This window comes from Equus quagga, chromosome 4 (assembly GCF_021613505.1).
Source record: "Equus quagga isolate Etosha38 chromosome 4, UCLA_HA_Equagga_1.0, whole genome shotgun sequence".
Classification (NCBI taxonomy): domain Eukaryota; kingdom Metazoa; phylum Chordata; class Mammalia; order Perissodactyla; family Equidae; genus Equus; species Equus quagga.
The window spans coordinates 64,716,257-64,733,483 of record NC_060270.1 but is presented as its reverse complement, the minus strand read 5'-3'; the positions used below and the strand labels follow the sequence as shown (position 1 = coordinate 64,733,483).

General features: G+C 39.5%; 1 protein-coding gene across 6 annotated transcripts in view; it reads left to right on the top strand.

The window, feature by feature from the left end:
- Positions 1–17,227, top strand: part of IWS1 (interacts with SUPT6H, CTD assembly factor 1) — a 65,980-nt gene that overhangs the window by 26,158 nt on the left and 22,595 nt on the right. For 5 of the 6 annotated variants that reach the window (XR_006888234.1, XR_006888235.1, XM_046658630.1 and 2 more), the window contains exons 3-4: positions 14,842–15,991; positions 17,014–17,209. Coding sequence is in view for 4 of the 6 variants with exons in the window: in XM_046658630.1 (XP_046514586.1) it covers positions 14,842–15,991; positions 17,014–17,209 (1,346 nt within the window). In the remaining 2 variants the exon portion in view is untranslated. The remainder of the gene's footprint in view (positions 1–14,841; positions 15,992–17,013; positions 17,210–17,227) is intronic. The other variant, XM_046658631.1, reaches the window with a different exon arrangement.

Sequence of the window (17,227 nt, the reverse complement as noted above, 5' to 3'; positions counted from 1 at the left end):
TTCTTAATATTTTTGCTGTGTATTTTAAGTGGTTGCTCTAGGGTTTATCACATATAGCTTATCAGAATCAGGTTCAAATTTACAATAGTGTAATTCCAACGATATGTAGAAATGTTACTCATACTCTGTTCTTTTTTCCTTTTTACAATATTATTGTTATATGTATTGTATGTTAATGCTACACATCCAACAATACATTATTATAGTTATTGCTTTACTATCTTAAGTCATTTCCTTAACCATCTTTTATCCCACCCACTTCCTTTGTACTGTCATTGGCAAATATACATATCTTACATTTCTATATATTAAAGAACAATACATTGTATACGTTTTACTTTATACAACTGCTATTTAAATTAGTTAAAGAAAGGAGAAAATATGCATTTATGTTTTCTTTTATGATTGCGTTATCTTTACTAGTGTGCATTGTTTCTTTGTTTAGATTCTAGTTACCATCTGAAGTCACTTGGTTTCAAGCTGAAGAATTTCCTTCAGTGTTTCTTGTATGGTGGGTCTAGTAGACAAATTCTCTCCTTTGATGTGAACATCGTGCTTTCTTCTTTAATCATGGTTTCCTTTACTTCTGTGAACATTTTTACAAAGGCTACTTTGAAGTCTTTTTCTGATAAATCTGACATCTGGTTGCTCTCACAGGCAGTTTCTGTGGCCTTCTTTTCTGCTAATGTATGGGACATAGTTGTTTCTTTGCATGCCTCTTAATTTTTTGTTGGAAACTGGAAGCTCTAGTTATTGTACCCAACTCAGGGTGCTGGTCCCCCCCAGGGCAGGGGCTTTTTTTGTTATTTGCTTATTTGTTTAGTGGTTAGCTGGATTATTTTAGTGAAGTCTGGTTCCTCACCTACAATTTTAAATCTCTGATAACTGCCTCTTAGGGATGTGCAGTTTGGGGCATGCCCACAGACCTGGGATGACAGTAGTATTAGTAGGGCTCTTTTTTCTTTCCCTAACCACAGTCAGCTGTTAAATTCCACTGATTGCTCTATTATTTTCAACAGTACCCTACAGCAAAAATTGCTCCACGAGCTAATCCAGTGAAATTGGGGCTCCTTTGGAGGTGTAAGTTTCCAAGGTCTGTGTTTGATTTGTTCTGACCCCAGGATGACTTCTCCCAGCTGTCTTATTCCCTAGTCCTCTCCTGCAAACTAGCTAGTGTAGTTTTTCCTGCATCTTGACTCTCTTCCCAAGTGCCTCCAACCACAACTTGCAGTATTCTTGAAAGTGTCTTAGCCTCAACTTCCCAAAGCTTGGTAACAAATGAAGCCAGTTTCTTTGATGAGCAATTAGCAGGCAGTAAGCCAGGTAGCTTCTTTTTTCCCATGCAAAATCTTTGAGCCAAGGCTCTAGAGCTGGTGGTGGAGGGCGATGGCAGGTTTCTCTCTGAGTGACACCCCCGCTGCAGAAGCTGAGCTCTCATTGGGGAGTGGACATTGGCTAGCAGCCTGAGGTGCTCTTAGCTTGCCCCTCTCGGCATGGAACCTCTGTCTCACAAGTTGGGGCAAGGGCAGGGTCCCAGTATTCTCAGTGTGCTGGGCCCAGGATAGAGCCTTCATTCTGTGATTGAGGGCTGAACAGAAGATGGCAGCCCCCACTCTAAATCACACTCTCCTGGAACTTAGCCTCAGCAAGTCGGATGCAAGATGAGAAACGGTGATGTCCTGCTCTTCCTGGGTATCACACGGTCTACCTGGGAGCTGGAGGAGAGGGAACCCTGTGTTCTTGGTTGCAGTAGCCTGAGGTGGAGTCTCCTCCTTGCCTAGCTGTGAGGTTGGAAGGGGAGTGGTCTTGGTTCAGATACCAGTTGACTCTTGCCTGTCTTACCACATTTTTCTGGATCTTCTTGGATAAATGCTGCTTCATATGCTCTTTGCCTTTAGGACCATTTCCAGAGGCTTTAAGTGGTTGTTTTTAAATACTGTCAACTAATTTCACTGGAGAGTGAGTCAGCAGAGGTGTGTGTGCTTTCATATCAGAAGTCCTCATTTGGCTTCATTTTCATTTCTTTTGCTAATTGAACCTCTCTGTATATCCCAATTCAAATCCTGGAAGGACTCAGTATACTTTACTTGTATGTTACCATAATCTCTATTGGGCCCTTTGAGTTCTTTCATCTCATTAAGTCACTTACCTGTGTGTGGATGGGTCCTGTCTGTGGCCACCCCTGCATAGAGAGCAGCGGCCTGGTGCTGCTTTCCTAAACAAAGAATTCTGAGTAAGCCAGCTGTTGTCTTTTGGGGGCAGGCCTGTATATTGCAGGACATTTAGGTCTTGGTTCTCAAACATTAAATGACATGCTAGTGACATGTCCTCTGCAGTCATTGACAACCAAAAGTGGCACCTCACATTCACAAATGTCCCTTTAGGTGAGGAGCCAGAACCACCCTTAGGTTGAGAACACGGAAATGGACAAGCGAGGCATGGAAAGCATGAGAAAGGAAACAATACTCAAGAATATGAAAAATGTGTGACTAAAATGTAACTGGCACCTTAATAAGGATGGCATTGCAGCCATTCACATTATTTTAAAAGAATATTTAGTGATGTGGGGAAATTCAACATGTTGCTTGAAAGATATAGGCTATTAAATTATTGTGATTCTAGATCCTAGTTTACTTTTTTAAAGTAAATTCACACAGAGAAGAGATTGGAAGGAGATGGTTTAGAATTCTGGCTTGTATAGCATCTTCAGCAAAGAATGTTTTTTTTGGAGAAATGACAGGACAAAGAAAAGCAATTTTAGGCTTTCTAGGATGGCAAACCGGGAAGGTAGAGAGATGGGAAGAAACCAATGTAGTAAGGTTTTTGTGCAATTCTTCTGGTGGCATCTCTGAGCTGTTAACCTGCCTCCAGTAAAAGGAGAGTTTATATCCTGCTGTTAGGCAGGAAAAAAGGGGAAGTTAGAGCTTCTCTCACATTTGCTGCTGCTTAATTGCTTTCAGCTCAAAATTTTATGTCAAGGGACGTATTTTAGGGTGACAGAATCTAGCTTCCCTTAATTACCTTACAATTATCCTCTATAGTATGTAGGGCAGATATTTTTTTTTGGAATTTTTTTTTATTGAGTTCATAGTAGTTTACATCATTGTGAAATTTCAATTGTACATTATTTCTTGACTGTCACCACATAAGTGCTCCCCTTCACCCCCTGTGCTCACTCCCTACCCTCTTCCCCTGGTAACCACTGAACTGTTTTCTTTGTCCGTGGGTCTGTTTATGTTCCACCTATGAATGAAATCATCTCATGTTTGTTTTTCTCAGTCTGGCTTATTTTGCTAAGCATGATGCCCTCCAAGTCTTTCAATGTTGTTGCAAATGGGATGATTTTGTCTTTTTTTCCCGCTGAGTAGTATTCCACTCTCTATATATACCACATCTTCTTTATCCAGTCAACAGTCGATGGGCGCTCGGATAGTTTCCATGTCTTGGCTATTGTGAATAGTGCTGCGATGAACATGGGGGTGCATATGTTACTTTGGATTGTTGACTTCAAGTTGTTTGGGTAGATACCCAGTAGTGGGATAGCTAGGTTGTATGGTAGTTCTATTTTTAGTTTTTTGAGGAATCTCCATATTGTTTTCCATAGGGGCTGCACCAGTTTTCATTCTCCCCAGCAGTGTATGAGGGTTCCCTTCTCTCCACACCCTCTCCAACATTTGTTATTTTTAGTCTTAGTGATGATAGCCATTTTAACAGGCGTAAGGTAATATCTTAGTGTAGTTTTGATTTGCATTTCCCTGATGATTAGTGATGTTGAGCATCTTTTCATGTGTTTATTGGCCATCTGTATATCTTCTTTGGTAAAAAAAATTTCTTTTCCTTTTCCCCTTCCTTTTTTTGGTTTGGCTTTTTTTTTTTTTTTTTTTTATTCAGCTGCGTGAGCTCCTTATATATTATGGCTATTAGCCCCTTGTCAGATATATGATTTGCAAATATTTTCTCCCAATTGGTGAGTTGTCTCTTTGTTTTGATTCTAGTTTCTTTTGCCTTGCATAAGCTCTTTAGTCTGATGAACTCCCACTTGTTTATTTTTTCTTTTGTTTCCCTTGTCTGAGAAGACATGGTATTTGAAAAGATCCTTTTTAGTTTGATGTTGAAGAGTGTACTACCTATATTATCTTCCAGGAGTTTTGTGGTTTCAGGACTTATCTTCAAGTCTTTGATCCATTTTGAGTTTGTTTTTGTGTATGGCATGAGATAATGGTCTCCCTTCATTCTTTTGCATGTGGCCGTCCAGTTCTCCCAGCACCATTTATTGAAGAGACTATCTTTTCTCCATTGTATGTTCTTGGCACCTTTGTCAAAGATTAGCTGTCCATAGACGTGAAGTTTTATTTCTGGGCTTTCAGTTCTATTCCATTGATCTGTGTGCCTGTTTTTGTACTGGTACCATGCCGTTTTGATCACTATGGGTTTGTAGTACATTTTGAAGTCAGGGATTTTGATGCCTTCGGCTTTGTCCTTTTTTCTCAGGATTGTGTTAGCAATTCAGGGTCTTTGGTTGCCCCATCTATTTCCATGAAGAATGTCATTGGCATTCTGATTAGGGTTGCATTGAATCTGTAGGTTGCTTTGGGTAGTATGGATATTTTAACTATGTTTATTCTTCCAACCCACGTGCATGGAATCTGTTTCCATCTCTATGTCATCATCTGTTTCTTTCAGTAATGTCTTAGAGTTTTCATTGTAGAAGTCCTTCACCTCCTTGATTAAATTTACTCGTAGGTACTTTATTCTTTTAGTTGCAATTGTAAATGGAATTGTATTCTAGAGTTCTCTTTCTGTAAGTTCATTATTGGAGTCTAGAAAAGCAATTGATTTTTTTAAGTTGATTTTGTACCCTGCAAGTTTACTGTAGTTGTTAACTATTTGTTAGTTTTCCAATGGATTCTTTGGGGTTTTCTATATATAAGATCATGTCGTCTGCAACAGCAAGAGTTTCACTTCTTCCCTCTCTATTTGGATTCCTTTTATTCCTTTTTCTTGCCTGATTGCTCTGGCCAGGACCTCCAGTACTATGTTAAATAAGAGTGGTGATAGAGGGCATCCTTGTCTTGTTCCTCTTCTCAGAGGGATGGCTTTCAGTTTTTCCCCATTGAATGTGACGTTGGCTGTGGGTTTGTTATATATGGTCTTTATTATGCTGAGGTAATTCTATCCCCATTTTGTTAAGAGTTTTTATCCTAAGTGGCTGTTGGATCTTGTCAGATGCTTTCTCTGCATCTTTTGAGATGATCATGTGGTTTTTATTCCTCAGTTTGTTGATGTGGTGTATCATGTTTATTTGCGGATGTTGAACCATCCCTGTGTCCCTGGTATAAATCCCACTTGATCATGATGTATGATCCTTTTGATGAATTGCTGAATTCAGGTTGCCAAAATTTTGTTGAAGATTTTTGCATCTATGTTCATTAGCAATATTGGCCTGTAGTTCTCCTTCTTTGTGTTGTCCTTGTCAGGTTTTGGTATCAGAGTGATGTTGGCCTCATAGAATGTGTTAGGAGGTGTTCCATCTTCCCTAATTTTTTGGAATAGCTTGAGAAGGATAGGTATTAAATTCTCTCTGAAAGTTTGGTAGAATTCCCCAGAGAGGCCGTCTGGTCCTGGGGTTTTATTCTTCGGTTGTTTTTTATTTCTTTTTGAATCTCTTTCCGTGTGATTGGTCTATTCAGATTGTCTGTTTCTTATTGATTCAGCTTGGGGAGGTTGTAAGAGTCTAAGAATTTATCCATTTCCTCTACATTATCCATTTTGTTGGCATATAGTTTTTCGTAGTATTATCTCATAATCTGTTGTATTTCTGTGGTGTCTGTTATTTCTCCTCTTTCATTTCTAATTTTGTTTATCTGAGCTTTTTCTCTTTTTTTCTTTGTAAGTCTGGCTATGGATTTGTCAATTTTATTTATCTTGTCAAAGAACCAGCTCTTTGTTTCATTGATCCTTTCTACTGCCTTTTTTGTTTCAAGAGCATTTATTTCTGCTCTGATTTTTATTGTTTCTCTCCTGCTGACTTTGGGCTTTGTTCTTTTTCTAATTCAGTTAGGTGTAATTTGAGATTGCTTATTTGGGATTTTTCTTGTTTGTTAAGGTGTGCCTGTATTGCAGTGAATTTCCCTCTTAATAAGCCTTTTGCTGCATCTCATATGAGTTGGTATGGTATGTTATCATTTTCATTTGTCTCTAGATATTTTTTGATTTCTCCTTTAGTTTCTTCAGTGATCCATTGCTTGTTCAGTAGCATGTTCTTTAGTCTCCACATCTTTGTCCCTTTCTCAATGTTTTTCTTGTAATTAATTTCTAGCTTTATAGCATTGTGATTGGAAAAGATGCTTGTTATTATTTCAGTTTTCTTAAATTTATTGAGTCTTGCCTTGTTTCCCAACATATGGTCTGTCCTTGAGAATGTTCCATGGGCATTTGAGAAGAACGTGTATTCTGCTGTTTTTGGATGGAGTGTTCTGTATATGTCTATTAAGTCCAACTGGTTTAGCTTTTCTTTAATTCCACTGTTTCCTTATTGGTTTTCTGTCTGGATGATCTATCCATTGATGTGAGTGGAGTTTACCCCACTATTATTGGGATATTATTAATGTCTCTTTTAGATTTGTTAATACTTGCTTTATGAACTTTCATGCTCTTATGTTGGGTGCATAGATATTTATAAGTGTTATTTCCTTTTGATGAAGTGTCCCTTTGATCATTGTATACTGCCCCTCTTTGTCTCTCTTTATGTGTCTTATCTAGAAGTTTACTTTGTCTGATATAAGTATTGCAACATCTTCTTTCTTTTGTTTGCCATTAGCTTGGAGTATCCTCTTCCATCCCTTCACTCTGAGCCTGTGTTTGTCCTTGGACCTGAGATGTGTTTCCTGGAGGCAGTGTATTGTTGGGTCTTGTTCATTAATTCATCTTGCCACTCTTGACTTTTTATTGGAGAATTCCATCCATTTATGTTTAGAGTGATTATTGACATATGAGGGTTTAATGCTGTCATTTTATCACTCGTTTTCTGGTTTTGCATTTCCTTTGTTTCTCATCCTGTGTGTTTTGGTCTACCCATTGAATTATGTAGTTTTTTATGATGTGTTTCTTTGTCTTCTCCTTATTTATTGTTTGTGTTGTTCTGCTTTTTTGTTTAGTGGTTCCCCTGAGGTTTGTATTCAGAATCTCGTGTGTAAGATGCGCATTTTCTGATGGTCTATTTCCTTAGTCTAAATGGCTTCAGTCCCCTTCCTCGTCCCCTCCTAAGTTGTTTTTCTCACATCTTATTTCATCTTGTGTTGTGAGTTTGTGGTTCAAATGACAAGATTATCTTTGTTTTTGGTGTTTTACTTCCCTTTAGCTTAATGCTATACTTGAGTATTTGCTATCCTATTCTGATTCTGTCTCCCTGTTTATCTTGTTACTCTGTGTTTTGTGACACCTTTCTCTCCCTTTTTCTTCCCCTGGTATGAGGGCCGCCTTGAGGATTTCTTGTGTGTGTGGGGTCTCGTGGCTACAAAGTCCCTTAGCTTTTGTTTGTCTGGGAAAGTTTTTATTTCTCCCTCATATCTGAAGGATATTTTTGCTGGATAGAATATTTTTGACTGAAGATTTTTGTCTTCTAAAGATTTGAATATGTCATTCCATTCTCTCCTAGCTTGTAAGGTTTCTGCAGAGAAATCCACTGAAAACCTGATAGATGTTTCTTTGTAGGTTATTTTCTTCTGCCTTGCTACCCTTAGTATTTTCTTTGTCATTCAGTTTTCCCAGTTTCACTACTAGATGCCTTGCAGTAGGTCTTTTTACATTGACATATTTAGGAGATCTGGCAGCCTCTTCCACATAGATTTCCTTCCCTAGATTTGGGAAGTTCTCTGCTATTATTTCTTTGAACAAGCTTTCTGCTCCATTCTCCTCCTCTTCTCCTTGGTAATACCTATAATTCTCATGTTGCATTTCCTAATTGAGTTGGATGTTTCTCAGAGACCTTCTTTCTTTCTTTTTAGTCTTACTTCTCTCTCCTCCTCTGTCTGAAGCATTTCAACATGTCTGTTTTCGATTATGTTGATACAGTCCTCTCTGATGTCCACTTGAATGTTCAGGGAATCCATATTTTGTTTTATCTCTTCCAATGTATCTTTCATCTCTAACATTTCTGATTGATTCTTCTTGATAGTTTCAATCTCTTTTGTGAAGTAGCTCCTGAGCTTGTTGAATTCTCTGTTCTCTTTGAACTCGTTGAGTTTTTTGATGATAGCTATTTTGAATCCATTGTCATTTAGATTACATATTTCTGTGTCCTCAGGACTGAATTCTGGGTGCTTGTCATTTCCTCTCTGGTCTGGAGATTTGGTGTAGTGTCTGATATTGCTAGAGGAGGTGGGTCGGCTCTTACACATTGTGATATTATTTGGTTGCAGTTTTCCCCTATCACCACTGAATGAGGGTCAAGAGCCGCATATTCTGAGCCCTCTGCCTTCAGCCGAGATCCCAAGCGGTGGAGTGGGCGTGGGGCAGGTCGGGGGAGGGCACTTTCTCCTGCGTGCCCTCTAGGCTTTCTCGCTCTGCTCTCACACTCTGGTCTCCTGGGGTGTTGGCTTGATGAGGTCACACCATTAGAGGGCTTCCCTCTAGGCTGCAGGGGCCCTAGGGAGTCCTTGTTCCTGCAAAGAAGTGACCCCTCACCCATTCCTTCCCTCATGGAGCCTCCTGCAGTTGCAGTTCACAGTCTTTAGGGGAGGGAGCGAAGTTCTCTCTTACCCCGTTCCAACTCTTCCAAGGGGGGCTCCAGCCTCTCTGCCCTCCGTCCTATGGCTGCATGTGTGTGTGTCTGACATTTTTGTGTTGTGTTAGGATGTCCTCTCTTGGAGTATGGATGCCCCTTTTTGTTGTATGTTGGAGGGATGAGAGTCCTAGGCAAGTTCACTCTGCTGTGATGCTGATGTCACTCTCAGATATTATTTCTTAGGGGGGCTAGTCCAGAGTTAATCTTTATGAAGTTGAGGCTACACTAGTTTAAGGGAAAAGAGACTTATCATATGAAATAAAGTTTATTTCTTTTATTTTTTCCTCTTTTTTTTGGAAGATTAGCCCTGAGCTAACATCTGCCACCAGTCCTCCTCTTTTTGTTGAGGAAGACTGGCTCTGAGCTTACATCTGTGCTCATCTTCCTCTACTTTGTATGTGGGACACCTGCCACAGCATGGCTGGACAGGCCGTGCGTAGGTCCGTGCCTGGGATCCAGACCAGTGAACCCCAGGCTGCCGAAGCGGAATGTGCAGACTTAACCGTTGTGCCACTAGGCTGGGCCCTGAAATAAAATGTAAAAGTAGTGTTCTTGAGCTTAGGCTTGGTTTTTAAAAGAAATCTATATATAAGCAATTGCAGTAATAACTTGATTACATATTTAAATTATTTGTTTTTAAGGTACTGACATCTTTTTGACTAGGTTCCTAAGCAGGATGTAAACATCAGTGGGATTTTCATCAAGTATAGTTGTTCTCTGTAGAGCACTTGGGAACTCAGACTCTTCATACACCTTTTGTGATAGGACAGATAAGGAAAGGGGAAAAGATTGTTAAAAATCTTTTTGAATAGTCATCACTGAAAACATGATTTTTTAGTAAAGCAGTTTGAGCACAAATGTGACCTAGTTATATAACTAGTTGGAATTCTAATCTTTGTTGTTTTTACTTGAATATTCTCTTGAACAGCATGAGATTTGTTATGTGGGTTGTAGTCAGCTGGTTTCTGTTCCATGGAAACTATATTGAAGGATATATGTATTTAAAATCCAGAACCTGTAGATTTCCTCTGCATAGAAAAGTAGAGTGTTCCCCTCCTGAGGGTCTCACAGAAAAAAATAGTGTACGGGACTGTTGAGGAAGAGGTTGTTTGGAAATGGAGCCTAGCCTCTCATTGTTATTCTGACTGTGGGCAAAGTGTAGTGGGCCTAACCATCCGTCTGCTGTTGAGGTTGATGTCGGCCCCATTAGCTCCAGTGTCACTTTGAATTGAGTAAAGATGGCAGTCTCCTGTCGTTTGGCTCTTTCCACAGAGAGCTTGTACTAATATAATGAAAGCATTCCCAGGGGGAGTACATCAAAGTAGCTAGAGAATTCTTTTTGGCCGTTCTTTCCTTGTTTGCCCTATTTCTCACCAGTTCTTTGGATTCCATCTGTGCTTTCCTTTCTTTGTGTTAGGCTTCTGCCTTTGTCTTTAAATCTACCAAATTGAAGAGAAAAATATTATTTTGCATTGGTTCCTTTCTCTTAAGCAGTTGTCTTTTGGAGTTTCTGTTTCGTTTTGGTGAATTTATTTTGAGTGTCTTCTGTATACTGAAGGTAAAAGATAACATTTTTAAAAACTGGTCTCTGATGAAGATAAACGGGTAAACAGTCACCTTTCAGTGAGGTGGAGGTACAAGATGCTATGGGGGTATGTAGGAAGGAATGATTGACCAGCTCACCCTTCACAGATGACATATTTGGGCCACGTCTTGAAGGGGGAGTGCTTCATAATTAGTAATTAACAAGATACTTCATTATGAATGGTTGATAACATTTGTTGAGTGCTCACAGGCGCTGTGCTAACTACTTTACATGCATTTGATCCTCAGAATAGCCCTCTAAGGTATAGATACTCTTCCTAACTCCATCAGATTGAGGACATTGATGCTTTGAGAAGTTAAGAAGATTCCTCTTAGATTACACAGTAGAAAGTGGCCGAGCTATGGTTTGGGTCCCATATCTTTCTGACACTGATGTCCATGTTCTTATGTTGCAAAAAGTCCATTCTAGCTAGAGGGAGTTCAGGAAGGGGGTATTTTTGTCCAGTTTTGAGGTATGAAAAGGACATGGTGGGGGGAGGATATTCTAGGCAGAGGGAACAACATTTATAAAGGCATGGAGGTGACATAATGAAGTCAGTGGTTCCACATGTCTGCAGTAGAATTTTAACCTGCAGCCTAGAGTCACTTGGATTAGATATCAAAATGTAGAATGTAGATTCTTTGACCCCTTCCCTAGACTTACTGGATTAACATGTGGAGGTGAGAAGCACAAAAATCAGTATGTTTTTTCACTCTTGGTGGAAGAATTCACCAAATGATTCTTACGCATACTGGTTTGGAAACTGCTGGTGCTGTGCATAGGGTTGATGTTGGTGAGAGGACAGAAATGAGTCTGGAGAGGTGGGCAGCAGTTTGCCTCATTATTGTAAACTCTTAAGCTTTGTGTAGAATTTTCTTTTGCCAGTAATCATCAGAAGTGCTTTTGTTTTTGACTGAGTCTACGATCAGTGAGCTTTTGACAGACAAAGGTCACTCTGGTACGTAGCTTCATTTTATCGTGTGTGTGCCTCCTGTGAATTGGGCTCTCAAAGTCACAGCCTTGCTGCACTCCATGAGCTGCACTGCATTCACAGCGTTGTGTAGGTTAATGCCTGGGCTTCTCAGATTCCTATATTTCCTAATTAAGATATGTACTTGACAGACTCCGAGATGAGGATGTCAAATATATCTTCTGGAACTAAGGGGCAGGTTTTTGAAAATGCTCCTATAGATATTTCCTCGTGGAATTTACTGTGTGTGTTTTACCAATTTATAATGGTAGGTAAGTGTGCAAGTTCAACAGTTTGGAGTTTGACTCTTCTAATGGATAGGGAAGAAACAAGTGTCCTGAGTTGTTTGATTTTTTTGTGAGGATTTCTATTTGACATTCGTGTACTACTTTGAAATTTACAAATTGACTTTTGCCTTCTGGTAGTTTTATTTACTTTGTAATTTTAAAATGTTAATTATCTCTGTGCATGTATATTGTGGCCCTGGCCCATAAGGAGTGGGATTCCTATTTGTATGCAGAGATGAACTACCATGATGGTTCAGTGTGGGTAACTAGTAGTTACAAGGTGGACAATTGTAAGCAGAGGGTGTGAGGCATTGTGGAGCTAGGAGGCTCAGAGTGCTCAATTTCTCTGACAGTTACAGTGAGGAAATTTTTTACATTATTAAGAAAATGACATTTAAATGGCAGTTCCTACTGGTGATTTGTTGTACTCATATCTGAATTTAAGAAAATGTGTTTTGTTTTTTTTTAAGTTTGCAACTTAAATTAATTGCTGAAATCAGTCTAAAAATTCCTCAAAAACTGATGGGAACTCCTAACTTTACGATGGTTATTGTATGTAATGTCCTTATAATGGTGGTCTGAATGCATACACCACGTGTCAGGAAACGCAGGGCAGAGTGTAGCAGATAAGTTTTGGGATGACTGCCCAGTTCACGGAATCTCTTCTTTCTTTGGGAGTGGCTCCCAGTGCTGTGCCCCTGCTCTGGCTGTAACTTGTTGAGTCACCGAGTTACAACATCTGGTATTTTGGCCAGCTAGATCCGTCTCTCCTGGGAACTTAAAATTTAGATCCTAGACACTTAAGTTTAGCATGGTTAAAGCTGAGTCTTGTTATGACAGTGCTCTAGTGAAAAGGTCCTTGAGTTCCCTTTTCTAAGCTCTCTGAGCTGCCTTGGTGCCTACCCTTCCTGAGTCTTTCTTTGGTCATTCATCCCACTTTGATGCTCAGAAGATTGTTCTTTTTTCTGGAGCTAGCCAGAGGTGGTTTCTGTTGTTGCAGCTAAAATAAATTGTCACATATGAACATGCTCTTCGTTATGTCATGGTATGTTGTGGAAAGCATTCCAAAAGCCGGTTACAATTTTCTCTGTTGCCTCCTGCTTTAGTTGTCTCTGCTGGTACTTGTGTGTCATCGTGTGTCCTGTTCTCCTCCCCCTTGCCCCCACCCCCAATAATCTAGTTAACTTCTTAACTCAGTCATCACAAACTAATGGCAAATACCTTTGTTTATATACCTTTTATGGCTCAGTCTCATAAAGATCACTTCCTGTAGGCTTTCAAAACATCATGCCTACCTTCATAATAGTCCTTATTGCACTATGTTGTTGTTTTGGTTGGCTCATTAGACAACAGCTTGTTAAGGAGGCACTGAGATGTGTTCAGCTTTGATTCCTAGCACCTTGCACATAGTAGACATTAAAGAGATGCTTGTTGAATTAATTATTCCTCACTTTAAATTATTCCCACTTAACTCCTTTATTGTTCATTCAACGAATTCTTTATTGTGAGTCTGTGTGATGTACCAGGCACCTTTCTGTGCTCTGAAGATACCTGAATGAAGACAACAGATCAAAAAATGCATGCCTTCTTAGGGCTTAGATTCATTTACATTCTTTTAAAATATAAAAATTAAAGTATTGAGTAAACCTTGAGGTTTGAGTAAACCTCAATTGAGGTTCAAAGTAAACCTTTAGCAGTATATGGAGTATTGTACTGTATTGCAAGATTCTCTGTTATTTCTCTTGTCCTAATATCACATTTAGTAGATAAATGCTGGTTTCAGTGGCATAATAAGATATATAACTGACAAGGAATCCAGTGTCTGCTGAGTTCCCAGTGAGAATGTAAGAAAAATGCCTGTGGGAAATTTGAAAAGTTTATGATTTTAGAAAGTTTCCTGAACATGTTATATTTGAATGAATATGTATAACAATTACTGTTTCTCTGGAACTCGGTGCTATCAAGATGGTAATAAAATATGGAGGAAAACAACTCCTCAGACTTTTGCTTTGTAAGTTTATTTTATAATTTTTTGACGCTGTAGACACAGCATACTTAATCTTTTTTAAATGAGCCTGAGACAAGTTAACGTATGAGTTTGGTGAAACATTTTCATGCCATTTATCTTGTCACTGAATTCTCTTAATCACTTAATTATTTTCATAACATGATGGTGGGCATGTAGATTATTAAAGACTCTTTGCTCCTTGAAAATTATCTGTGGTAAGTTCAGATATGTCTGTCATATATTCCGAGGAGAAATATTTGGCTCAGTAAATTTTTAAGGGGGAAAACTCAGACACAGAAATACTTTCACTTTTTAAACCAGAATATTAATCACCATGTTATTGAAAGTTCAGATGCCAGATGGGGAAAAACGCCCCAGATCCTACTTATTAGTATTTTGGTATGTTTAATTTTGTATGTTTTCCTCTGCATTTTTAGAAACATAGCTATAACGCGCACAGATCAAGTTTGTCCTCTAGAGCATGTGCTTTCAGATTCCTTCATGTAGCGTCACGTGTTAGTGTGGTTAATTAGTCGTGTTTTCCCTGAAACTGAGACTTCTGTACCACAGTTACTATACGTATCACCAAGACTGCTCCAAGCCTCAGTTTTCTTAGGAAATGCACTGTTGTGAGGAGGAAATGCACCACCCAACAGGAGAGAGCTTAGCATGATATTTGCCTCTTATTAGGTCCTTAGTAATATTAACTGCTCTCCTGGTTTGTTTAGATTTGCTTGAAAGAATGTGCCCTATAAATAATATGGTTCTTTACGTAAAGTTTTGTAGTTCTTTCCCTTAAAATAATTTTAACCTTTAAAACCCAAGAGTGTTCCTTTTAAAAGAATTTGGGTACATGTTTATTTATATTTCTTTGAAAAATCGATCTAGTAGCTAGAATGATTTTGAGAATGTTAGGCTTTTTTTTTAATTTAGCTCTTCAGAGTATGTCTCCTTTCTAGTAATCTGGGGGTGTACTTCACAGATATGGTGAAGACTGGTTATCTTTCTCAGTTTTGGGATTCAGACCATGTTAGCCATTTCATAAATAGACGACCCTCTTTAAAGTGGGATGTTTCTGTATAGGTATAGGACAAGAGTTCTATGTTTAAGTTTGCATAGTTACATTTTAAAATGTTGACGATTTTTAACATTTCACCACCAAAATTTTTTTGCACTTTCCTAATTTTTTCTCCCTTGATTTTTCAGAACGAACCTAGTGATCGAGAAGATGGCCTCAACAAAAGACATCATGTGACAGACTCTGAGAATGATGACCCCTCAAATCTTAACGCTAGTGACTCTGAAAGTGAGGAGCTTCAAAGACAAAAAGACAGTGACTCTGAATCTGAAGAGCATGCAGAGCCTCCTGCAAGTGATTCTGAAAATGAGGATGTCACTCACCAAGGGAGTGACTCTGAGAGTGAGGAAACCAGGAAATTACCTGTTAGTGACTCTGAAAATGAGGAACTTCTTAATGGGCATGCAAGTGACTCCGAAAATGAAGGTGTTAGAAAGCATCCTGCCAGTGATTCCGAGATTGAAGAGCTCCCAAAAAGTCCTGCCAGTGACTCTGAAACAGAGGATGCTCTAAAACCTCAAGTCAGTGACTCTGAGAGTGAAGAACCCGCAAGGCACCGAGCCAGTGACTCCGAAAATGAGGAGCTTCCCAAACCGCAAATTAGTGACTCGGAAAGTGAGGAGCTTCCTAAACCTCGGGTCAGTGACTCTGAAAGTGAGGAGCCTCAGAGGACTCAAGCCAGTGACTCTGAAAATGAGGAGCTTCCCAAACCCCGTGTCAGTGACTCAGAAAGTGAGGGCCCACCAAGGCACCAAGCTAGTGACTCTGAAAATGACGAGCTTCCCAAACCCCGTGTCAGTGACTCAGAAAGTGAGGACCCCCCAAGGCACCAAGCCAGCGACTCAGAAAATGACGAGCTTCCCAAACCCCGAATTAGTGATTCAGAAAGTGAGGACCCCCCAAGGAACCAGGCTAGTGATTCTGAAAACGAGGAGCTCCCTAAACCCCGAGTCAGTGACTCTGAGAGTGAGGAGCCTCAGAAGGGGCCTGCCAGTGATTCGGAACCTGAGGATGCCGCCAGACGCAAACAGAAGCCAGAGTCGGAAGATGATAGCGATGGGGAGAATAAGGGAGAGGACGCAGAAATGCAAAATGACTCCTTTCATTCAGATAGCCATATAGACAGGAAAAGTTTTCACAGTTCTGACAGCGAGGAGGAAGAACCCAAAAGGCCAAAAATGGACAGTGATGAAGATGAAGAAAAAGAGGGGGAGGAAGAGAAAGTAGTGAAGCGAAAAGCTGCTGTGCTTTCTGATAGTGAAGATGAAGAGAAAGCATGTAAGGAAGTATTTGGGGCTGTGTATGGGTAGCTGTACTTACTGTCTAAGCTTACAACTGTGAAGTATTGTTTCTTTCTGGACTGTTGTATCTGTACTCTCTCATTCACCTTGATGTTCTAAAATATTACTGGTTTGCCCTGGTTTTCAAAAGCTAATCTTAGTATTAAATTTACTTTGAGTTGTTCCAGCAGCATTTGTTAAGTTCCGACTTCCTCAAAATGATAAACTTGACTGAGTTTCAATGGGAATATGAAACAGTGTGTTTTTGGTTTTTTTAACTAGAAAGGGTAATGTTTCAAAGAAATATGTTTCCATGAAAACGCAGTCGTATCCAGAGTTAGCTGTGAGTCTTTGACAGCTAATGCACTAGATCCCATCCAGACAGTGACTGAGCTCCCACAGGTACCTCTCTCCATCTGTTAAACATGACTGAGTACCCAAATTCAAGGAAGTTATCAAGGGGCTCTACTTAGAGACTTCATGCCTCTGCAGAGTATTCCAGTCTTTACTACTTGATTACCTTTTTTATGAAACTTATCTTTTTTGGAAAAGACATATTCCCTTATAACCTGACGGTTGTTATAGAAGGAAAGAGCACCACACATCTGTCGGTTTACTAAGGGAGATGAGAAATTCCAACCTGACCATGGACAGTCAGGGAACCATGGGGATCCCACAAAACAATGTCCAGGCCTTTTTAGTTCTGCTTAATACTAGGCAGCATAGAAGGGATCCTAGTCCTGCACATCAGTCTCATCTTATTTTCTCACTTCCTCAAAGGGAAAGCTAGCTGTTGATGCCTGCTTTTCTGTTGATTTCATTCTTTGTCTTTTGGCCACTTTTTGTAAACAACAACAAATAATTATGACTCTGAATGAATCTTCTAGTTAATTTTTTATCCTAAACTGTGTGTCAGGAAACCTTTGATTGTTGCCGTGTGCTGCCATTTTAGAGTACCTGTTGTACTTAGCAGTACGATGACCATGATGGGATAAGATTGACGGTAATTTTCTTTTTCAGCAGCAGCGAAGAAGAGTCGTGTTGTCTCTGATGCAGATGACTCTGACAGTGATGTTATATCAGACAAATCAGGCAAAAGAGAGAAGACTGTAGCATCTGACAGTGAAGAAGAAGCAGGGAAAGAAGAATTGTCTGATAAGAAAAATGAAGAGAAGGATCTGTTTGGGAGTGATAGTGAGTCAGGGAATGAAGAAGAGTAAGTGACAGTATAACA